Consider the following 22,914-nt stretch of genomic DNA (forward strand, 5'->3'; position numbering starts at 1 on the left):
ACTGCACAGCCTCTCGGTACCACTAGGTATGGCAGCTTTTTCGTATAAATATTACTGTTTTTCTTATTTTTCTGTGGTTTTTACTAATAAATTACGTTATTTTTCTACTTTTTTTCTTTCGAAACAAATTCCAACTTTCCATGTCTATAAATTTGCTGCCAGTACCCGAAAAAAAGAAGAAGAAAAATGAAATAATGAAGACTATACCCATACACAAAATGTATATAAGATTTACCTGATAACCTTTGTGGGCCTGGGTATTGTATATCTAGTTCCAAGATATTTCTTCAAACATTGATAGCAATCTTCTAAAACTTGTTCTTCCGGTAGTTCTTCCATGCTGCGTGCAGCGGCACCGAAAATCCATCCAACCAACATAGATGGGTTTTTCCGAACGGTGTAAAATCCTAAAATATCTCTAATCCAGTCCTAAAATGAAGCCATATGCAGTTGTAAATTTCACCCTAAATTCAGAGATACATTAATGAAGAAATACACCACAAATGTATTGTTGAATAACAAAATTTAGCTCGTTCGTAGAAAGAAGGTTTCCGAAATCGCAAAACCGTCACACCGACGTCGAGGGGTTACCTACTCTCCGCTATCTTTTTATCCCTATTTTCGATGATGTTATTCCATATTTTGTTAAATTTTATGTTTATTCGAATTATGTTCTTTTCTAATTTTATGTTCGTATGTTCTCCAAATGTCGTCATACATCTAGTACAGTCAAAGTTTTTCGAACGGTGTAATATCCAAAAATATCCCTAATCCAGTCTTAAAATGAAGCCATATTGAGTTGTCAATGTTACAAAGTTTACAAACTTAAGCCTCATGAGTAAATTTTTCATTGGATTACTTCCCCCCTTTTTTTTTACAATAAATATTTGTCGGTATTCCGTGAAACAAGTTCATGAGGCTTTCATGGGAAAATGATAGCTTCTCACGTTCTTTAAGTAAAATTGCACCCTCCCAGGAAGCTCCCATTTCCCTTAAATATTTCCTTACGACCTCCAGCCACACCATTTAGGGTTGACGTGATTTTCATTTGGCCCTATATCGTTGGCTGACAAGGACGATCTATGGCATTCTGTCATCCTTCATCCGCAGAACATGTCCTGCCATCTCAACCTTTCTCTTGTTATAGCCCTGTAGAGCGGGATTGAACTACATTTTTTGGCCAGCTTAATGATTGAAATACGGTCAGTGAGACAGGCCAAAACAATCCGTAGACAATTTCTCGGGAAAATATCTAACTAATTCTTCTCCATCCTTCAGAGCGCCCACGCTTCAGAAACATACTTGATCACTGTCATTACTGTAACTTCTATTATTCTAACCTTGGATCACAGATTTATCTTCCTATTCCTCCAAACACTTTCACTACGAAAATCAAAACCTTTGAGCCTTGGCTATTCAACTATATCATCAATACACCCACCGTCTTTACTAACAATACTACGTAGGTAATTGAAGCTTTACAATTGATCAATCTTCTCGTTACCTTACATTACCTTCATTTATCCTTAGGCTTAGCGACTTAGTCTTCTTAATATTCAAATCTATAATATTCAAATCTTAATAATTCAAATCTATTCTTGCACCCTGAACTCTCAAAACCTCCAAAAATATATCATTTTTCTAATATTTTCATCTAGGATGTTCAAATCATCAGCATAATCTAAGTCTAAGAGGGTTTTATTTCCTCATTTGATTCCTTGCTCTCCCGTAGCAATTTCTGGGTTCCTTAAGACAAAGCCCATCAAAATGATTAATGTAAATGGGGATAGAACGCAATCCTACCTAACTCCTGATTCAATACAAACCAGCCACTAACCTCATTTCCTACCTTAACCGAAGCAATGTTATTCTCGTACATAGCACTAATGAGTTTAATGTAACCATACAAGGATAGAGCCTTCGCCGAAGATCTTCTATTGGCTAAATCAAACGCCTGCTTATAATCTACGAAACTGATGAGTGATGACTCAGGCGCTTCTCGATTTAAAATTTGAAATCTCAGAGATAAAATCTCGTTTAAAATCGATTTAAAATTTTATCATAATTTAAAAACACAGTTTAATCTCATTTAAAAACAGATAACATTTTAGTCTCATTTAAAAACAGAGTTAAAATCGATTTAAAATTTGAAATCTCAGAGTTAAAATTTGGTTGACTCATCATTTCCCCCCTCCTAGAACCTCACTGTTCCTCTCTGAAAACTTTGTCTGCAGTACCTCTAAGCCTAAGTTATCATCGTGCTAATTAATTTACTTCCGGCAGAAAGTAACCTAGAAAGATGATAAGAGTGAATGTGGTAATTGCAAAGGCATTAGCCTTTATAATTACCACGTAAGTAAATAAATTTCTATAATAATTCAAACTCAAGACGACCAGATATTACTAATAAAGATAAAATGAAACCCGAAATGAACAGAAATCAAATAAACAATCATAGCAAAATAAAACACAAAAGGAACTAATATAAATGAGTAAATAAGTCTTAAAACCAATAAACTTGAAAATTGAATATTAAGATAAAACTTAAAACGAACAAAAATCACTACAAACAAGTATTTTCAACTGCCATCTTCCCCCTCTTCTAACTTGAAAAGTCTAAAGGCTACTGCGTCATTACAAAAAATTGATTAGACATCTTTGGAGGGAGGGCAGCTAAAAAGGGAATGGAAGGGGGACTGGTTGCCCTCCAGCCGCTTTTTAACATTCTCCTCAACATGACCTGAAATTTTAAACTTAATAGACTCAGCTGTTCTTGTGATATTGCAGATACACCTTTTTGATAAACAGGATGCACACAGAGCCTTTAGATTCAGTTTAACACACCCCTCAACATTTCCTGAAGTATCACCTTAATAACCTTAGTCTTTTCGAACACACATAGAATATCCATCCCTCATTTCCTTAATGATACTGCTGCATGTAAAAAAGGGCCAATTTGCGTAATTTACTATCCTTGCCCTGGTGGTTGTGGGGACATTACATCCCCGAAGGCATAGTTACTAGAACTTTTGACTGTTTTAAACAAAATCGCTTTTTCAAAATATTGATCAGTTATAAGGGAACAGAGGATCTAAAAAGGATTAAATAAAAAAAAACAAGTTTTTTAAACTGAAAGTAAGGAGCGACATTAAAACTTAAAACGAACAGAAATTATTCCGTATATGAAAGGGACTGTCCCCTCCTCAACGCCTCGCTCTTTACGCTAAAGTTTTTTATTGTTTTAAAAAATAAAGTTGTGAGACAGAGTCAAACTTTAGCGTAAAGAGCGAGGCGTTGAGGAGGGGACAGCCCCTTTCATATACGGAATAATTTCTGTTCGTTTTAAGTTTTAATGTCGCTCCTTACTTTCAGTTTAAAAAACTTGTTTTTTTTTATTTAATTTCTGATCGTTTTTTAGTTAATGCAGCTTTTATTTGCATAAAAATTTTACTTTTCTTTTGCTAAATGGATGTCTTTACAAATTAACTTACGTAACTAACTTCTATATTCGTATATTTTTCTTCTGGCAAAAAATACAAAGTTGCAGATTTTTGCAGATATGAGCTTGAAACCTATATAATAGGGTTTTCTGATACGCTGAATCTGACGGTGTGATTTTCATTAAAATTCTTTCACTTGTAGGGGATGTTTCCCCCCTCTTTAGAAAATCGAGTAAATTTTTCCGGGCTCTTAGCCTTTGATGAGTAATACTAAACTTAATAAAATTGATAGATTTAGAATCAGCATTATAAGCACATTATTTTGATACATTTATTGACATCAAAATTCCGCTTTTAAAAGTTTCTATTACTATTGAGACGAATCGATTGTTTTTTTATTGTTTTTTTTTATTACGTATATGTTATTACGCATATGAAGGGCTTCTCCCCGTAGTCAATAACACGCTCTTTACGTTAAAATTTAAAAAAAAAATTTTATTAAAAAACCCCATAATCAAAAATGCCGTTTAATTAGAATAGATAGCTATTTTGAAAGAAATAAAAAAAAACTGTAGCGTAAAGAGCGAGGTATTGACTTGGGGGAGAACCCCCTCACATACGTTATAATTTCTGTTCGTTTTAAGTTCTAATATTCCTTCTTACATTTCAGTTGAAAAAACTTGTTTTTTTTTGTTTAATTTCTGATCGTCTATTCAATTATTCTTGGAAATCCGGCGCCCCCTTCATAGAAATTTCCCTTACCCCCAACAAACATCCTATCCGGAACTATTCTCCAGAGTAATCCCCTCCTCTACCCCCCCCCCTCCAGAAAAAATCCTTCCTGAAAATGGTTGTATACTTCCCAATAACCAATAAATAATGCTGGTAAGTCCGGCACCCCCTTCATGGAAATTTCCCTTCCCCCATGAAAACTTGCTTCATTAACAGATCCTCCAACATAACCACCGACCCCCCCTTCCCTCCCACTACGAGAAAAAAAAACCTCCTGAAAACTTCTGTATACTTCCCAATAACCAATACTATATGTTAACAGTGGGTAAAGTTTATAACTTTTAGCCCTCCCTCTGGGAACTTCGGGGGATTAAGTCACCCTAAACGACATATCTATCATATTTTCGACCATGCTGAACAAAATGGCTATCTCAAAATTTTGATCGGGTGACTTTGGGAAAAAAATAAGCGTGGGAGGGGGCCTAGTTGCCCTCCATTTTTTTTGGTCACTTACAAAGGGCACAAGAAATTTTAATTTCCGTTCCAATGTGCCCTCCCACGATATTCTAGGACCACTGGGTCGATACGATCACCGATGGAAAAAAAAACAAAAAAAACAAACAAATAAACACGCATCCGTTATCTTTCTTCTGGACAAAAATGGAAAATTCCACATTTTGTAGATAGGAGCTTGAGACCTCTACAGTAGGGTTCTCTGATACGCTGAATATGATGGTGTGATTTTCATTAAGGTTCTATAACTTTTAGGGGGTCTCTCCCACTTTTTTGAAAATCAGCCAAATTTTCTCAGGCGCATAACTTTTGATGGGTAGCACTAAACTTAATAAAAATTATATATTTGAAATCAGCATTGAAATTTGATTCTTTTGATATATCTATTGGTATCAAAAACCCGTTTTCTAGAGTTTCGGTTACCATTGAGCCGGGTCGCTCCTTACTTACAGTTCGTTACCACGAACTGTTTGACAAAGACGGCTGGTTGCCCTCTGATAGCTTTTCAACGTCCCTCTTAACATCTGTTGAAATTTTCAACTTATTACCCTTAGCCTTTCTTAGATATTGACGATATGTCTTTCCGGCAACCAGCACCCATACAGTGTGTTTTATTGTGTGACATCCCTCTCCAAAGCTCCAAAGATGTGGCATCCCTCTCCAAAGATGTGGGGGTTATGTCATCCCCATAGGGATAGCTGTATGAGCTTATTACTATTTTGAACAAAATGATTATTTCAAAACTTTGATCAAACACTTTTGGAGAGAGGGTAAATAAAGGGCAACCACTTTTCAACATCTCCCTCAATATGTCCTGAAAGTTTCAACTTGATGCCCTTGGCCGGTCTTAAAATATTGCAGATCCTCCTTTTTGATAAGCTTGATGCAGATACTGCCTTATGATTAAGTATAACATACCCCTTAATAATCCTCAAGGTTTTACCTTAAAGCTTTTAGCCTTTTCAGACGCACCCAGAATCAAATAGTTCCCCTTTTCTTAATGATTAATTAAAAAAAAACTTTTTCCACAAAATAAGTTTAAAAAAAAAGTAACTTCATTAAACCAAAAATAAACAAAAATTGAATCAAATAATCTACCAAGCATACAAACTACCACAAATCAGTATCAATAAATAAGTGAAACCCAAAACAAACAGAAATTAAAATAAATAACAGAGTCAAACTCAAAAAGAACAGATATTAATATGAGTAGGATTCAAAACTCCTATGCTTTCTAAAAGCCAGAATATAATTTGTACTTTACTGAAAAAAATTCAAATGAATGTGCATTGTCAATTTAATATACACATGCTGATATTAATTCCTTCAAATCTTAATTAATTTTTGATTTCTTAAAGTTATAATTGTGAAAACATTTAAAAGAATTTTTTTCAGTAATTTTAAAGTTATATTCTGGCTTTGCCAACAGCGCAATTGCGCTGCCTAAGATACACCTTTTTAATAGAATGGATTTACATAGGTCTTTTGATTTGGTTTGACACCCCCCTTAATATTCTATTTAATCTAAATAAAGTTTCAAAAGGAATGTTGGGGTAAGTATATATTCAGAGAGATGACAACACCCCTCTTACTCCAGACGATCTTTGTCAGTGCATAAGGCAGCTAGGAACGTCATCTCTTGCCATGTATTCTGTCGAAAAATGCATTTTATTTTAAAAATTTGGTTACTATTGGCTAGAATTTGTTCTTTACTGTAAAATATTTTAGATTACTGTAATTTAACACTTCTTTAAGAAAGGTTATAAGAGTGAGTCTGGTAATTATAGAGGCATTACCTTGGTTTATGTAGCAAGCAAATTATTTAGTATGATGATACTTTTTATATCATAGGCAGCGCAATAGCGCTGCGTAAGTAAAAAACGATGTTGGCACAATGTATTATTTATTTTTATTTATTAAATTTTTCTCCATACCCGGGCACTTCGTATTGAGGGAGTTGACGTAGAAAGTTCGAAAAGGGCTCATTCGATTGGAAATTGGACTGGCTTGTGCTCTTTTGAATAATCGAAAGTGATTTGAGGGCTAGACTCACCCACGCCAATCATTCCCCCAGACACATCCAATAAAAATTGTGAGATACCCGTTTTGTTCAGCGTAGTTGATTTCCAGATAGAAAATATGTTTTGAGGAGGAAACTCCTCCATAACCATCGGGGCAAGGGTTTTAAGTTATGCCCTGAGGGCATATAAGAACGAAGTTGGCACTATGTACCAGTTATTATTTTGTTTTTCCTTTAGAGCAGGGCGCTACGTATCAAAGAAGTTGTCGCATAAACTTCGAAAAGGGCTCATTCAATTGGAAACAGTAGTGGCTTGTGCCCTTTTTAACTTACAACCCTTGCCCTGAGGGCTTTGAGTTTAACTCGGTTATTTATTGTAATTTCTGTTCGTTTTGGGTTTCATTTTTTTATCGATGCTGATTTGTGGTAGTTTCAAGCCTTGTAGATTATTTGATTTCATTTTTGCTCATTTTTTGTTTAATGGAGTTCTTTACTTTTCTTTGAAAAACTTATTTTGTGAAAAAAGTTTTTTTAATTAATATCATAAGAAAACGAGTTAAATCCGCTCCAATTGTACCACTCATCGCAACACTGCCTCGATTCTATCAACCCCAAGAACCAAAAAGTGGTTATAGGTATTAAAAAATATCTTTTTTCTTATAAAGCACTGTACACATGTCTGTTACAACCAAAAAAAAAAAGAAAGGTTCCCAGAAATCTCACCCCTTAAACCAAAATTAAATAATTTATTTAGAGCTGAATAATTACTAAATCAAGAAACACATGAAACTCCTTAGCTTCTTATATAGGGAGATACCATAATACCCTCTGTTGAATTTATTGAATTCCACAGGGTTCCGGAATTAGCAGACTGCTACCTTAGCTGTAGAGCACCATATGGAAGGGGATAAACTTGGCGTCTTTTTCTATTTTTTCACTGAAAATATCCTTAAAAAAATATTTTAATTATGATATTTTTAGAAATATGTTTTCAAAATCTAAGGAACGCAAGCGAACCCCACCTCCCCCAATTGACGCCACTAAAAATTTAATATGTCTAACTTTACTCTATACAAATATTTTCAATTTAGTTAAAAAAAAGAAAAAAAAAAGAAAGAAGTTTTTCGTTTATGTAGTTAAATGAGCAAAAAAAAAAAAAAAAAAAAAAAAAAATCAAATTTCGTGAGAAAAAGCTATTCGCGTTAAACCCTTGAAACTAAACCCTTTACCTTTGCATGTTTATCCGGCGAAAACTTTTCTGTATCAGAACGGAGAAAACCAAAGCCACCTAGGTCCTTGGGCCACCAACACTCCTCAAATTCAAGAAAAATTTTGTCTACTGTCCCAAGGTCTAAATACTGAAAAGATAAAAGTCTCATTTAAGAACTAAATATTCAAATCGTAAATCAATACACAATTTATTCTATAAAAACATATAGTTTTTTTTTATTTCTAATTGTTAAAGTCAAACTTAACACGAGCATAAATTGCCATATGGAAGAGCAGGGGATTCCACCCAGAGAATCTTCCCTTGAGGCTAGTGTGTAATCTTCGATTTAATGAAAACAAGACATATTTCAAACAGAGTTTCTTTTTTTTCATAATATCAGAAAGATACGTTTACACTGATAAGAATATATAAGAATATTTAATTCATAAATAGCACATCTGCCAACAAAATTAGCCTTACTATTTCAAATTGAAAATTATTTTTATTAATTATTCCTTGCTTTATCATTAATACCGTTCAAATGCATGGAAACCCCCCAAGACATCACCTGACAATATTTGAAGCAGTCTGGGTAGAATTCTGGGTAGAAGACAAGCAGTCTGGCAGTCTGGGTAGCACACATCCTGCTATACTTATTTAGGTTTGACTTTATTGTTGATTGTAATATGCTCCCATTTTAGGTTTTATTTCTTCATTTGTAGTAATATATGTTTCTTTAAGCTTGTCTAGGATATATTCTTAAGCTTGTCTAGGATATGTCTAGGATATATCCTTAAGCTTGTCTAGGATATGTCTAGGATATATCCTATCTTATATAGTTAATATTTGCTCCTTTTAAGTTTCATTATTAGTGTTTATTTTTTCGTGGAAAAAATTTTTAGACAATTTCTATTCGCTTTATGATTTCATATACAGTTTTTGTTATATATTTTAAGATATTTTTATTTTTGTAAATATATTTCGAGCAATACCACTATTTTTAGTACCAACACCACCCCAATGATTCAGCATCACACCCTAAAGGTCCATTAGTTTCAACTCTCTCACCTGAAATCACTTCTATTGCTTCCACTTTCCTAAGATCCCTAAGACATTCATCTTTTGAATCATAAAAAACTAATCTATCAACAAAATTATCAGTACTTTGACCCATTTAGACCATTAGTCCTGATCAATGGACTGAAGGGGCGGATCGCACAATCAGAAGACTCGTACATCCCTCTGATCCCAGAAAAGTAACTTGATTAGAACGAATAACAGGCGTTATTTAGCTTTTTCTTTCGTAAGATAATCCATATTAGGAATTTCAATTGCCTTTGTATAGTGTGAAGCCCTCTCACAAGGATGGTACATATTGTATTGTCCTAAAACAAACCTTTTCGGATAAAGGGGTGGTAAGAGAAGTACTTCTTTGACAACTCTATAAAACCACCTAATGTCTTTCAAATTTTTTTGACATAAAAGCACACTTTTTGAAATACTGTTCCCATTCCCTTCCAAGGGAACTCGTTTGATCCATTTTTCGTGCTAGACCTATTTGCAAGGATTTGGGGAGCGCTAGAGCTTTTGTCCAAGTTGATCGGGGACAAATGTTGATTGATGAATCACATCATACTGTCCTTATACTATTATAGTGTTTCCTTCAGAAGAAGGGATAGACTGCACTGTTTCAATGAAACTTTCAGTTGACTCAAGCCAAAATTATGGAAAAATATATTTTCCCAAGTTTAAAACCTATGTTTTACGCAGTTTTCTTGTTTTCCTTCTGACAAACATTACCCCGAACATCAGGGAATAGTCGCAAACCTTTTCATGAAAAATCAACTTCAACTTTTGGCCCCTATATCTTGCAGGTGTCAGCGACGTAATGATCGCAAAAAAGTAGGCACCCTTTGATTGTGTTTGACCAGATTTCAGTATTTGCAGCTGAACGAGAATTTCCTTGGCTTACCTATATCGTTCGCCCTATATGACGCGGCCTCAAAAAAAAGAAAAAGAAAATAAGAAAACAGGGATTAAGTTAAATAAACAATAGAAATAAAACATTAAACTATGAAGAAGTTAGGGAGCATTTTAAGGCTTTTTTGTCATTATTCGCACCGTTCATAGCACCGTTTCAGGTGCTATGTTACGCTGAGCTTAGGCAATGAATAGTCTGAAACGTTGCTATGAACGGTGTGAACAATGACAAAAAAGCCTTAAAATACTTCCTAACTTCTTCATAGTTTAATTTTTTATTTCTATTGTTTATTTAACTTAATCCGTTAGGAAGCATTTTAAGGCTTTTTTGTCATTATTCACACCGTTCATAGCACCGTTTCAGGCGCTATGTTAGACTGAGCTTAGGCAATGAATAGTCTGAAACGTTGCTATGAACGGTTTGAAAAATGACAAAAAAGCCTTAAAATGCTTCCTAACTTCTTCATTGTTTAATGTTTTATTTCTATTGTTTATTTAACTTAATCCGTTAGGAAGCATTTTAAGGCTTTTTTGTCATTATTCCCACCGTTCATAGCACCGTTACAGGCGCTATGTTAGACTGAGCTTATGCAATTAATAGTCTGAAACGTTGCTATTAACGGTGTGAAAAATGACAAAAAAGCCTTAAAATGCTTCCTAACTTCTTCATTGTTTAATGTTTTATTTCTATTGTTTATTTAACTTAATCCGTTAGGAAGCATTTTAAGGCTTTTTTGTCATTATTCACACCGTTCATAGCACCGTTTCAGGCGCTATGTTAGACTGAGCTTAGGCAATGAATAGTCTGAAACGGTGCTATGAACGGTGTGAACAATGACAAAAAAGCCTTAAAATGCTTCCTAACTTCTTCATTGTTTAATGTTTTATTTCGATTGTTTATTTACCTTAATCCGTTAGGAAGCATTTTAAGGCTTTTTTGTCATTATTCACACCGTTCATAGCACCGTTTCAGGCGCTATGTTAGGCTGAGCTTAGGCAATGAATAGTCTGAAACGTTGCTATGAACGGTGTGAACAATGAACAACGTTTCAGACTTGTCATTATTAAAATTCTTTTTTTCTTTCCTGAGTGAACCTTATGCGTTAGTCACCCCCCAAGAAAAACCCCAAATTCTAAATCATTTAAAACATCTCCTCCTAGCCTTAAATGGGTCACCCGCCATTCTCTTATCCCATTAAGGACTAATAAACTAAACTATTTTAGATATAAGGTCCTTTTTGCATTCCGAAGATATGTAGAAAATACACGAGCCCTTTTTTAAGAGACTTCTTGAGCAGAAGCGACTTCGTCTATAGCACAGCTTACTGATTGATTTTAATTAGCCTAGTCTAAAATTATTCCAAAATAGATTTTCTTCAAAACACCTTGCATATTTTTTCCTCTTTCTTTCTCCGCAGAGAAGTTTACTTCTCTTACGTATTTTAATAAACTTACCACTGCCGTCTCCAAGTGTCGAACGTTACCTGGGCAAGTTTAACCTTACCCAGATAAGATTTGACCTTACAAACGAAGATTCGAAACCGACTTTTGAGCAGCAACTCAATGAATCTATTCTATCAGATGAGGACACTCCATTCCTAAAGGGAGGTTAAAAAAAAAAAAAAAAATAAAAAACAGGACAAGCCATTATATACAAACAAATACAACTATAATAAAGGGACAAAACAATGAATAGACAGATGTAATAGTAAAAAAAAAAACCCAACAGGAATTGGAAAGTAAAAAAATGAATTTTGCTTTGAGAACACGAAAGTGGACCATACAAATTTGTTAATGTTAAATATTGAAACTTACGCTGCTGAGCTCAATCAACAGAAGACTTAAATATAGGAAAAATAAAAGCTAAAACCTCAAAGGTAAGAGACCAGTGTGACATAAATCCATTTTACATAATAAACAAGATTTTTAATTTACAATTAATCGGACTATAATTTTAATTTACAATAAATTAATATAATTAATAACATGACAATCCAAAAAAAAAAAAAAAAAAAAAAAAAAAAAAAAAAAAAAAAAAAACTAATAGTGTACCATAAGCAACACTGAAAAAGGCTTTAAATGTTTTCAGATAAGAACTGTAAACACTTTCTACCTTTTTTAGCTGACTTACGCATAATTTAACAATTACCTCAATTGCATTTTGTTTCTTAATTGGCAGCGCAGGCGAAAATATATTCTTTCCGTTGGCTTTTAGCACACCCAATGATCCGGTAAAAACAACAGAATCAAAACTCTGTGAAGTTCCGTCGTCTAGACTCAGTTTCACTGGCATAGAGTCTCCTGGCAAGTATTCTATTTTATGAACTGGTTTATTGAACTGAAAACCTGGTAGAGTTGAAATACTAGACGGACGTTTGTCGGCGGGGATTTCTTCCTTTAAAAATAGATCAAATTTAAAACTAAGCAAAAAAGAAATATATCAATGGCAATACACTCAAACAGTTTTGACGATAAGAGTTCCAAATAAGGATAGGTCCTTTAATTAGCCTTTGAAACAAATATATATAAAAGCTCATTAGTCATCATCATTAGCAGAGAAACTAAAGTATTAACATTAAAACAAACTATATTTATACTGATTAAAATAATAACTTTCAGGTTACAGCAAATTTCCGGTCCATTGACTTAGAGGGTTCATTAACTGTCTTGAATTCTTTAATATTGCGTTGAATTTTCAATAAAGGTGGTACAATTTTCTTTTCTTCTAATTTAAATGAAATGTTGCTGAATTTATCTTCTATTCTTCTAACAGTTTTCGACCGCAAAAATTTCAGACAACGATCCACGTGTTCTCTGCCTTCGACCGGAAGTGCAAGGCTTTTTTTTATTCCTAAACTCGCTCCATCACGATTTTTTAGATGCCTAATGAATCTTCTCTGAAGGAGCCAACAGAGAAACTTTAAGGGATAACAACCCAGAAAGATCATTCCAAATCGATGAGCACAATCAAATAGCACCGTTCTTCAAGTATTCCGTCCTCGGCGTGTCAACCTTAATATAATTGGACCAAGCTGTACACCTCCGTGTCTGTCTTGTCGATTAGACAATGTGTGATACAATAATAGGATGCTGTAGAGAAGGAGGTGAATTTATGTAGATGGGAGCACTTGCCATTTTCATTTGGAGCTGTTCAACTCTGGCTGAGCTTACAGAGTCACATCGCTGAAATCCGTTCCAAACAAAATAATCAGCGACGCCAGGGCTCGAACTACTACCTCAAAGACTTTTCCTAGGTCTTACCAAAACTGTTACCTAACAATTGCGCTTCACCGAGCTAAAAAAAAAATTACAAGCTAACATTGTTTGAAAATTTTCCAACAAATTGAAACGTTGTTCTAGATTTTAGGCGCAATGTTAAAAAACTGATAGTGCAGCAGTGGAAGAATTAGTTTTTACGCTTTTTTACTCTAATCTGACTCACGAATTTTTATTCTTTTAGTCCACTTCAAGAAAATTATTAGTTAAAAATACTTGTTAGCAATTACGTTCGTCTCCAACAGCTGATAAAAATTGTTGAAGAAAGAAGAATCCCTCCTAGTCTGTTTAGGGTAACTGATCTAATTGTACACAAATTCCCAGAATAGCCTCAATTGTTATGGTTTCATTTTTGTGAGTTGCATAGGATTTTCAAGTTTTGCTTTTCCATTCGTCTCCCCCCATATACAAAAAACCTCTTTTACCTATGGGCAAAAATAAGCATGGAGAACTTAAAAAAGTAGAAATTGGCACTATTGATGAAGACAAAAATCATCAACATCATTTGGCGTTTGGCAATTCCCACCCTCTCCCAATTTTTAGCCTAACCTTTACTGATACTTATTGTCTTTCCATGCATTGAAAAATATGGGGAAGCGTAAAGATGGAAATATTTTCTCATTAGAAGGCCCAACAGCTTAGAATCAACTAGCCTACGTGATCTGCCAAGATTTTACTAAGGTCTAATTTAAGCAGACTAGATTACAACTTAAAATAACTTTAAAACCAAAAAAAGATCATTAAATATCACATACAGAAAAGTTTCAGCTTTAGTCCTAGAATGCCAAATATACAATCCAGTTTTTGAGTGAAATTTCCTACTTTTTTAATTTAGTCGCCAGACGCTAAACAGTCAATGACGCTAGTGTTTTACATCTTTCCAGATCAAATAACCAAAGATCCATATTCTTATAAATTTCCCATGCTCCTTTTTTTATTTTATTTTTTAAATAATAAAAACCACCTCCTCTCCTCTCAGTGACGATAAATTTTAAATTCAAAATACATCTAATTTTAACTTTAGACGTCACCTACTCTTTTTTTATTAAATAGCAGCCGAACTGGACACACTTCAAGTCACCATATACTACCAAGAACCAAAAACCAAATTTCTCATGCTCTTTGAACAAGTTACCTCCCCATTTTTGTTAAAATAAAAGTCAAGGAAATCGAAAAGTCAAGTTTGAAAAGTCAAATCACATCAATTGTACATTAACCCCTTTTCGAACTCTCAAATTCTCCAACCAGTACTTACTAACACTAGGATATATTTTTAAAAAGCTTACAACACAGTGCTAACAGCGGACAGTAAATTCTGTCAAGCGAGGAAACCACCAAGCGACGTCGCTATAGGAAATCAAATTGGTATGTTTGTCTGAAAAATAAATATTTTGGTCTCCCTAAGACAAAGACTCCTTTGACCACTTCTATAAAAAATAATAAGGAACATTTTCCTCAGTACATGAATTTTGAACGCAATATTCCTGGATGGAAAAACTAATTTTAACTCTGATCTAGATCAAAGCAAACCAAACTTCTGCCCAATAAAGCAATTTTTCACTGAGCAATACAAAATTAAGCAGCTGAAGCGAAATTGAACTCCTGTCACAACAGTATGGAAGGCATTCACGAATGAGATCTGGTGCTACCGCCGAAGAGAAAATCACCAGCGCCATCGATCGTTTCGTTTTGTTTGACCCAGATGCAATCTCGGAAGAGAGGATTTTTAATGTAAGATATATATATATATATATATATATATATATATATATATATATATATATATATATATATATATATATATATATATATATATATATATATATATATATATATATATTTTATATATATATATATATTAAATTTATATATATATATATATAATGTATAAATATTATATATTTTTGGTGTGTTGTGCTGAAGACGACCCTTGGACACAGGGTCAAAATATCCACTGTTGACTCCACTGGCATATTAATAATAATGATTTACTTCTATCCCAAAAAACAATGATGTAAAACAGTTGTGGACAAAAGAGCGAGAGGGAGATGGAGAAAGAGAAAAAAAGAGAGAGAGAGAGAGAGAGAGAGGAGAGAGGAGAGAGGAGAGAGAGAGGGAGAGAGAGAGAAGGAGAGGGGGATTGGATGTATAAAAAAAAAACTCTTTTGCCTATAGGCAAAAATAAGCATGGAGAACTTAAAAAAGTAAAAAATCATCAACATCCCCCCTCTCATGCCCGCCATTTCCCCAAATACATCCAATCAAAATTTTGAGATAGCCATATTTTTCAACGTAGTTGAATGTTCTAGAAATTAAGTCTTTGAGGATGACGACCCCCACAGCCCTCAGGGTAGGGGTTGTAGGTTATGCCGTGGGGGAATATAAGGTTTTTACAGAAAGCGTTGTCATAGAGACTTCAAAAAGGGATCATTTGATTGGAAATTGAAAGAATTAGTGCCCTTTTTAATAGTCGAAAGTGATTGAGGGCGACTATCCCCCCTGTCACGCCCAACATTTCCCCAAACACATCGAATCAAAATTTAGAGATAGCAATTTTTTTCAACGTAGTTGAAAGTTTTGGATATTATGTCTTTGAGGATGACAATCCCCCCGATGTGTTTTGGGAAATGGTGGGTGTGTGAGGGGGATTAGTTGCCCTCCAATCACTTTCCACTAATAAAAAGGGTCCAAGTCCTTTCAATTTCCAATCAAAAGAGCCATTTTTGAAGTTTTTACGACAACGGTTTCTATAAAAACCTTATATGCCCCAAGGGCATAACCTACAACCCTTACCCTGAGGGCTGTGGGGGGTTGTCATCCTCAAAGACTTAATTTCTAGAACTTTCAAGTACGTTGAAAAAAAAAATAATAGATATCTAAAAATTTTGATTGAATGTGTTTGGAGAAATTGCAGGCATGATAGGGGGTTAGTTGCCCTCCAAACGCTTTCTACTATTTAAAAGAGCACTAGCCCTTTCAATTTCCAATCGAATGAGCCCTTTTTGACCTTCCTACGACAACCCTTTCTATAAAAAACAAGGTTGTAAGTTATGCCCCCAGGGCATAACTTACAACCCTTACCCTAAGGGATGTGGGGGGTCGTCATCCCCAAAGACCTAATTTCCAGAACTTTCAACTAAGTTGATCAAAATAGTTATCTCAAAATTTTGATTGGATGTGTTTGGGGAAATAGTGGGCGTGGGAGGGGGGTTAGTTACCCTTCAGTTACTTTTTACTATTAAAAGGGGCAACAGCCCTTTCAAGTTCCAATCGAATGAGCCCTTTCTGAAGCTTTTAGACTAAGCTTTTTATAAAAACCTTGTATGGCCTCAGGGCATAGTTTATAACCTTTGCTCTAGGGACTGTGGGGGTTTTTCATCCTCAAAGACATAATTTTCAGAACTTTCAACTACGTTGAACAAAATGGTTATCTCAAAATTTGGATTGGATGTGTTTGGGGAAGTAGTGGGCGTGAGAGGGAGTTTAGTTGCCCTCCAATCACTTTCGACTATTAAAAATGGCACAAGCCCTTTCAATTTCTAATCAAATCAGCCCTTTTTGAAGTTTCTTCGACAATGCTTTCTATACAACCTTATATACCCCCAGGGCATAACTTATAACCCTCGCCCTGGGGACTCTGTGGGGGTTATCATCCTCAAAGACCTAATTTCCAGAACTTTTAACTGTATTGAATAAAATGGATATCTCAAGATTTTCATTGCATGTGTTTGGGGAAAAGGTGGGCATGAGAGGGGGGTTAGTTGCCCTCCAATCAGTTTCAACTATTAAAAAGGGCTTAGTTGACCTCCAATCAGTTTCAACTATTAAAAAGGGCACTAGCCATTTGAATTTCCAATCGAATGAGCTCTTTTTAAAGTTTCTACGACAACTCCTTCGATACAAAGTGCCCTGGTCTAAAGAAATAAACAAATAAATAATACATTGTGCCAACATTGTTCTGTACTTAGGCAGCGCTATCGCGATGCCTACGATATAGATTTACCTAGAAGATAATTTTTATCTGCACTTTAAACTCTCTCATATCATCTAGCCTGTTTTCAATGGCAGTTGAAATGAACTAATTTCACAAGAGAAAATAAGTTGATTTCGTATTAAAATTATGTGTGAGTCATCACACGGGTTAGCTAAATGCTAGGCCATTCATTCGTAATTTATGGATACTGTAAATTCGATTTTGGGGTTTCACTGCTTTGATTGGCTGTATCTATACTGGGCCGCGTTAGACGCAACCTTATTTTTTTCTGGATGTACTTCTTGAGGTAATTTGTGTTTAGAGTTGATGTTCGGAGTTTATCAATATATTGTTGGATTTGACACTTTGGTCAACAAAAGTGAGTTGAACTTCTACGATTGTTATTGACTATTTTCCCCGAGCTCTGATACAGTTGGGAGGACAGTATTTGGAATTACCGTCATTCGTAATACCTACTGAAAGCCCCCCCCCCCGCCAAAGAAATATTCATTCATAAACTATTGGTGGCACAGACCGTAGCACCATGGGCTGTATATTGTGGCACTTACTCCCCACAGGTAGTAGAGTTGTAGTAGCCATACTGGTCGTGGCTGTGGCAGTTTTATAGCACAAATGCCGGTGAGGGCGGAAATTGTAGAATCCGTGGCACGTCACAGAGTTCGTGTAACACCGTGGGCCGTGATACCTACAATAGTGGCATCAAGACTGACACTGGTGGCGCTCGAGTTCACTTTTGTAACTTATTTATTTTTGAAGGCTATGTTTAGATCTACTTTGAGGCAATTAATGAAGGCTATAAATAAAAGATCATCAACATTGTCTAGGTATAACACGGTAGCTAAACCATAGAAGTATTGGATATATGTTTAAAGTTATTCGCAAAATTCCTACTTTAAACAAACTAGTAGACACAACTCCTCCTCGTCGAGCTCCTTTTTGAAAGGATCATAAAGAGAACCATTAACCAGAACAAACAGAACCGAAACTTTAAGAAATGAATACGAGAACCAACATTTCAGAAAGAAAACGATGGACATATTTCACATATTAACCCCATTAGAAAATAAAGAATGTAAAAGCTGAAAATAGTTAAATAAAACGAAGGCCTTAGAAATATCAAGTACACAAAGGTGTAAACCATATTCATTCGAGATGAATCCTGAAGAATAGAAGACAGAATACGGTGGGTATAGCTGGACACAACACTAAACTGAAACTCAAGCTCACTCTCCTCACAATCAGTACCAGAAGTAACATGGGGAAGAACAATCTATTCAATAATTTTACTCAGATTACAAGATACCGTAATAGTACTAAAAGATGAACTTTTTCAAAGGATGAAAGTTCCCATACCACACAAAAACTGACAGGTAAAATGGGCAAACAAAGGCACATGTGAAAAGAAAAACAGAAGATGCGATATCAATGGTATACATTCAGGCTGAAGATAGTTAGCTGATATTATATCAAGATCAGTCAAAGAAAACTTTGGTCCTTTTGTAGCGCTTTCAACAGAAGACAGAGGAGGAAGGAGACTAGGGAGACTTTCAGGGAGACTAGGGAAGATGAATCACTTTCATCCTTATCACAGATACTGACTTCTGTCCATTGTTTTCGTTTAGTTGGAAAGTTAAGGCTGCTATACTACAGCAAACGAAAATGTTTTTTATACTTAAGTTTAGTTCGCTGCATTATTTAAATAAAACAACACATCTTTTAGCCCTGCCACAACACATCAAAATCAAGAGTCAAAATTTAGACTAGTTTTTTGTATTTACGCTTTTTTACTCTAATCTGACTCACGAATTTTTACTATTTTAGTCCACTTAAAAAATTATTAGTTAAAATTGCTTGTTAGCTATTATGTTTGTCTCCAAGAGCTGACAAAAAATTGTTGGAGAAAAAAGAAACACTCATCGTCTGCTTAGGGTAAATGATCTAACTGTACACAGATCACTGGAATAGCCTCAATTGTTATGATTTCATTTTTGTGAGTTACATATGATTTTCAAATCATCTGGCGTTTGGCATTCCCTCCCTTCCCCATTTTTAGCCAAAACTTTATTGCTATTGTCTTTCCAGTCATTCAAAAATACAGGGAAGCATAAAAATGAAAACTTTTTTTTTCATTAGACGGCCCACCAGCTTAAAATCAACTAGTCTATTTAATCTGCCAATATTTTACTTAGGCCTAACTCGAGCAGACTGGATTAGGAGACTAGGAGACTAGGGAAGATGAATCACTCTCATCCTTATCACAGATACTGACTTCTGTCCATTGTTTTCGTTTAGTTGGAAAGTTAAGGCTGTTATACCACAGTGAACGAAGATATTTTTATACTTAAGTTTAGTTCGCTGCATTGTAAAAAAAAACAAAAAACAAAAAAAAAACGCCTCTTTTAGGCCTGCCACAACAGACTAAAATCAAGAGTCAAAATTTAGCCTAGTTTTTTTTGCACTCTTTAAATCAGGGTCCATAATCGAGAAGAGTTGAATGAACAACATTATATAAATTAGAGAGATTACTGAATTTATGAACATAAGTATTACTCAGAGATTTTTCAGTAATAACACGCGGTGACAAGGCATTCAGCAGTACTTATAAATGTGATGAAAAACGTTCAATAAAAACGTTAGTGGCACCGAACAGAAACTTTTGAAGTTTTGCGCACGACTTTTGTCGTGCGCAGAAGCAATTCGGCTGCCGTCAATCAAAAGGCGATATCTGACATAAACTCGATTTTACAGGAGAACGAAAAAACAAAAAAAAGTTTGAAGCCTTAGAAAACATGATAGGAGGTGCCTGTTTTGCAAACAAATACATCAAACCTAGGTTTCAGAGCAAGACAAATTGTTTTGTTAAGGAAAAACTAGACAATTCTTTTTCGTTCTCGAGATAGTGCAGATATCGCTTTTTAACCTGTCAAAAAAAGGCGGTATCTGCAAGACCGCCACAGTAAAATTCCATATAAAAAAAACGATATTACCGTTTTACAAAACGACTTTAAATCAAAGCGAAACTCAGTTTCCAATGAGCGTATTTGCTTGCCAGCAACATCAGCTATGTCATGATGTAGAATAACCTTGTTTTCAGGCTGTAGTTTGGTCTTGGTCTTCGATCGTTTCTAATGCGGGAAAAAGCGCATCTCAGAGGAATACGTTAAGATCAAGTCAAACTACAGCACAAGCGTTTCCACAACATTGAATTCGTTTAATTTTATAAAGGTAATAAAGGTGATATTCATTTATGTTATAAAAAAAAGAAAAAAAGTCTACGTGTTTTTACTCGTCTTCTGGTTCACAGCCCTCGAATTCGTCAACCAAGTCTTGCACGTTGGCTGTATGAATGTTCTTCCAGAAAGACTTTTTCCGTGTGTCTGCAATGTGGGGTACAAGTTTCATCAGGATGTTGTTTTTTTTTGTCCCTTGAAATCCCCCTTGGGACCGACAGCTTCTTAGGCAAACTTTTGCCTGGAACACTTTTGGCTTTCACTGTCAGAAAATCTACATCTTTCATTTCGTCGTCAAAATCATATCGATAAGATAGTTTCGAATCTATCTTTATGAAACTTTCCTCTACGATCTTTCCAAGTTGAATATCAACTGACTTTTTCCCAGAGTTCTCATTCTTCCATTTGTATAAATCGCTTATTTGGGGCTCTTTAACTCGGGTATTTTGTCTGGAATCCTGCAGAACCTTTTTCAACTCGGGAAAGTCCTCAACAACCAGCGTCGTACGGATTTTCTTCTCTATCACTCCATGCAAGCTGTCAGCTGCCATATGTGTGTGTCCATTTGTCAAGACCTTGATAGAGATCTCCTCTGGACCCCATGATTCGTTTACAATGCGCACAAATATGGAAAAGATTATCCAGTTCTTGTTCTGTGGCGAGCAGTTATAGGCCCAGAATGTAAATTCTTTTGTATCCCTTAACTCATCCACAAGACCGAAAATAGCAGAGGCGACAGCATTCCCGGTTCTACCATATGTTGCTTCGTGCAATACTACACAGTATGCCACTTCTGTTGACGAGCCGGTACGAGCAGTAGAAACCGGTGGAAGAGAAGTTTCATTGAAACACACTAGCCTGCTTGTGAAATGCGATTCTTTAACTGCTGGCTGTATTGGAAGAATTAGGACTTTTTGCATATCAACTGTAAACACTGCCTTCTCCTCGCCGTGTGCGTGATCAGCATCTTTGTCAAGTTCTCGCCTAGCTTTTTCTGCCTGGTTTCTATGCTCCTGTTGCTTCTCCCTTTCTTCGTCTGACACAACTAGTCTGGAATCCTTTATTTTGAACAAGTCACAGATTTCACATGCATCTGATCTTGACATCTTGTTTGATATGTTCATTTCTTGCAAATCCCGAAGTTGAGAACTCTGACTAAAACGCTGCTCGGGAAACTTTTCTTGAAAGTCAGCAAACATAGCTTCAAACGTACTATCTCTTGGGATATATCTCACATACGGACTGTTATACCTCCTTTAGTGGGGCTGACACGGCTTGAACGATTCTATATGCATGCGAAGAGCTTCGCGGTCCACATCCACCTTTGTAGCACCTCCTCTTTTTTCTGAAGAGGAAAATCCAACGCCCTCGGTCTTTAGCTTTCTTGATATTACCTCGATGACTTTCGGACTGGTGTATCCCAAAGTTGAAAGAAACGTCTTTTGGCACACTACCACCGAGTGTTCTCCAGCAGAAATTGGTTGGTGATACACTAAAGTGTATTCTCTAATTTTTTTACTTTTCTTTTCTTACCGGTTTTTTATTTTTTTGCGCTTCACTAACAAAAACGACTTGATGTATGCAATTCTTTCTCCCTGGCTTAATTCTTGAAACTTGTCATAGATCTGTCTCCTCTGATCAATTGCAAATTCTTTGCACTTTTTCTTACACTTTTCGGGGTTGCACCAATTCTCTATGAATGGATGTTTTTGCCTTTTCTTTTCAATCTGCTTTCTCCTTTTTTCTAAGACTTGTGTCTTCTTTTTTGTCACAAAAGCAGGTTCTTCAACATCTAGTTTTTCTTGTCGTTCAACACTGGCGATAGAGACTTCACTCTCAGGTAATAATGAGATAAGCTCGCCTTGTACATCAGTACTTTGTCTTGCTGCTCTTCGAACACTAGCACCTGTAGAATCAGAATCTTCTGATTCTCCATCTGGCTGATACTCACTTGCTGAGTTGGTCTCAAAGTCATCGTCTGAATCAAGTAAATTTTTATGTAGGTTTCGTCTGGTATCTTCGTTACTAGCTGCATGACGGTTAGATTGAGTGGACAAGTCTAAAACTATTCCACCGTCTCTTTCACTAAACTCACTCATATCCGCATACATATCTTCTGTAGCAGTCTCATTGTTTTCCGCACGCATTTCTGTCCCCATATCATAGTTTACTCCAATGTTCTCAGTCTCAACTTTTTCCAGCCAGTATTTGATAAACTGTATGTTCTCTAATTCAGGTGGAGCATCTGTTTGGTCTACTGAAACTTTTTGTGGTAATGGATGGCTTGAGAATATTCCTCTGATGGGTATTTCTTTTGGTATCACTGTTTCTTTGGGAACAATTCTGATGATTCTTTGTTTTTGGGACACAACAACAGGAGCTGCTTCCCTGTTATCCGCATGCATATCTGCTGTCGCCATTTCACTGCTGTAAGCGTGCATCTTTTTTGCCATCTCATTGTTTGTGTCTCTTTTGAGCTGTTTTGAGCTACTTTGGGCATTGTTTTGAGCTGTTTCCCT

The 22,914-nt window shown here is 35.5% G+C and overlaps 1 protein-coding gene across 2 annotated transcripts in view; it reads right to left on the reverse strand.

Annotated features, from left to right (window-relative positions):
* LOC148954434 (peroxisomal N(1)-acetyl-spermine/spermidine oxidase-like) overlaps nt 1-22,914 on the reverse strand; it is a 57,136-nt gene that overhangs the window by 13,360 nt on the left and 20,862 nt on the right. For both annotated transcript variants that reach the window (XM_089086513.1, XM_089086514.1), the window contains exons 4-6: nt 12,045-12,290; nt 7,935-8,063; nt 236-429 (exon numbers count right to left, since the gene is read on the reverse strand). In XM_089086513.1, the coding sequence (XP_088942639.1) occupies nt 236-429; nt 7,935-8,063; nt 12,045-12,290 (569 nt within the window). The remainder of the gene's footprint in view (nt 1-235; nt 430-7,934; nt 8,064-12,044; nt 12,291-22,914) is intronic.

This window comes from Artemia sp. Qi Xiang Cuo, chromosome 3 (assembly GCF_049724085.1).
Source record: "Artemia sp. Qi Xiang Cuo chromosome 3, ASM4972408v1, whole genome shotgun sequence".
In the NCBI taxonomy this organism is placed as follows: Eukaryota; Metazoa; Arthropoda; class Branchiopoda; order Anostraca; family Artemiidae; genus Artemia; species Artemia sp. Qi Xiang Cuo.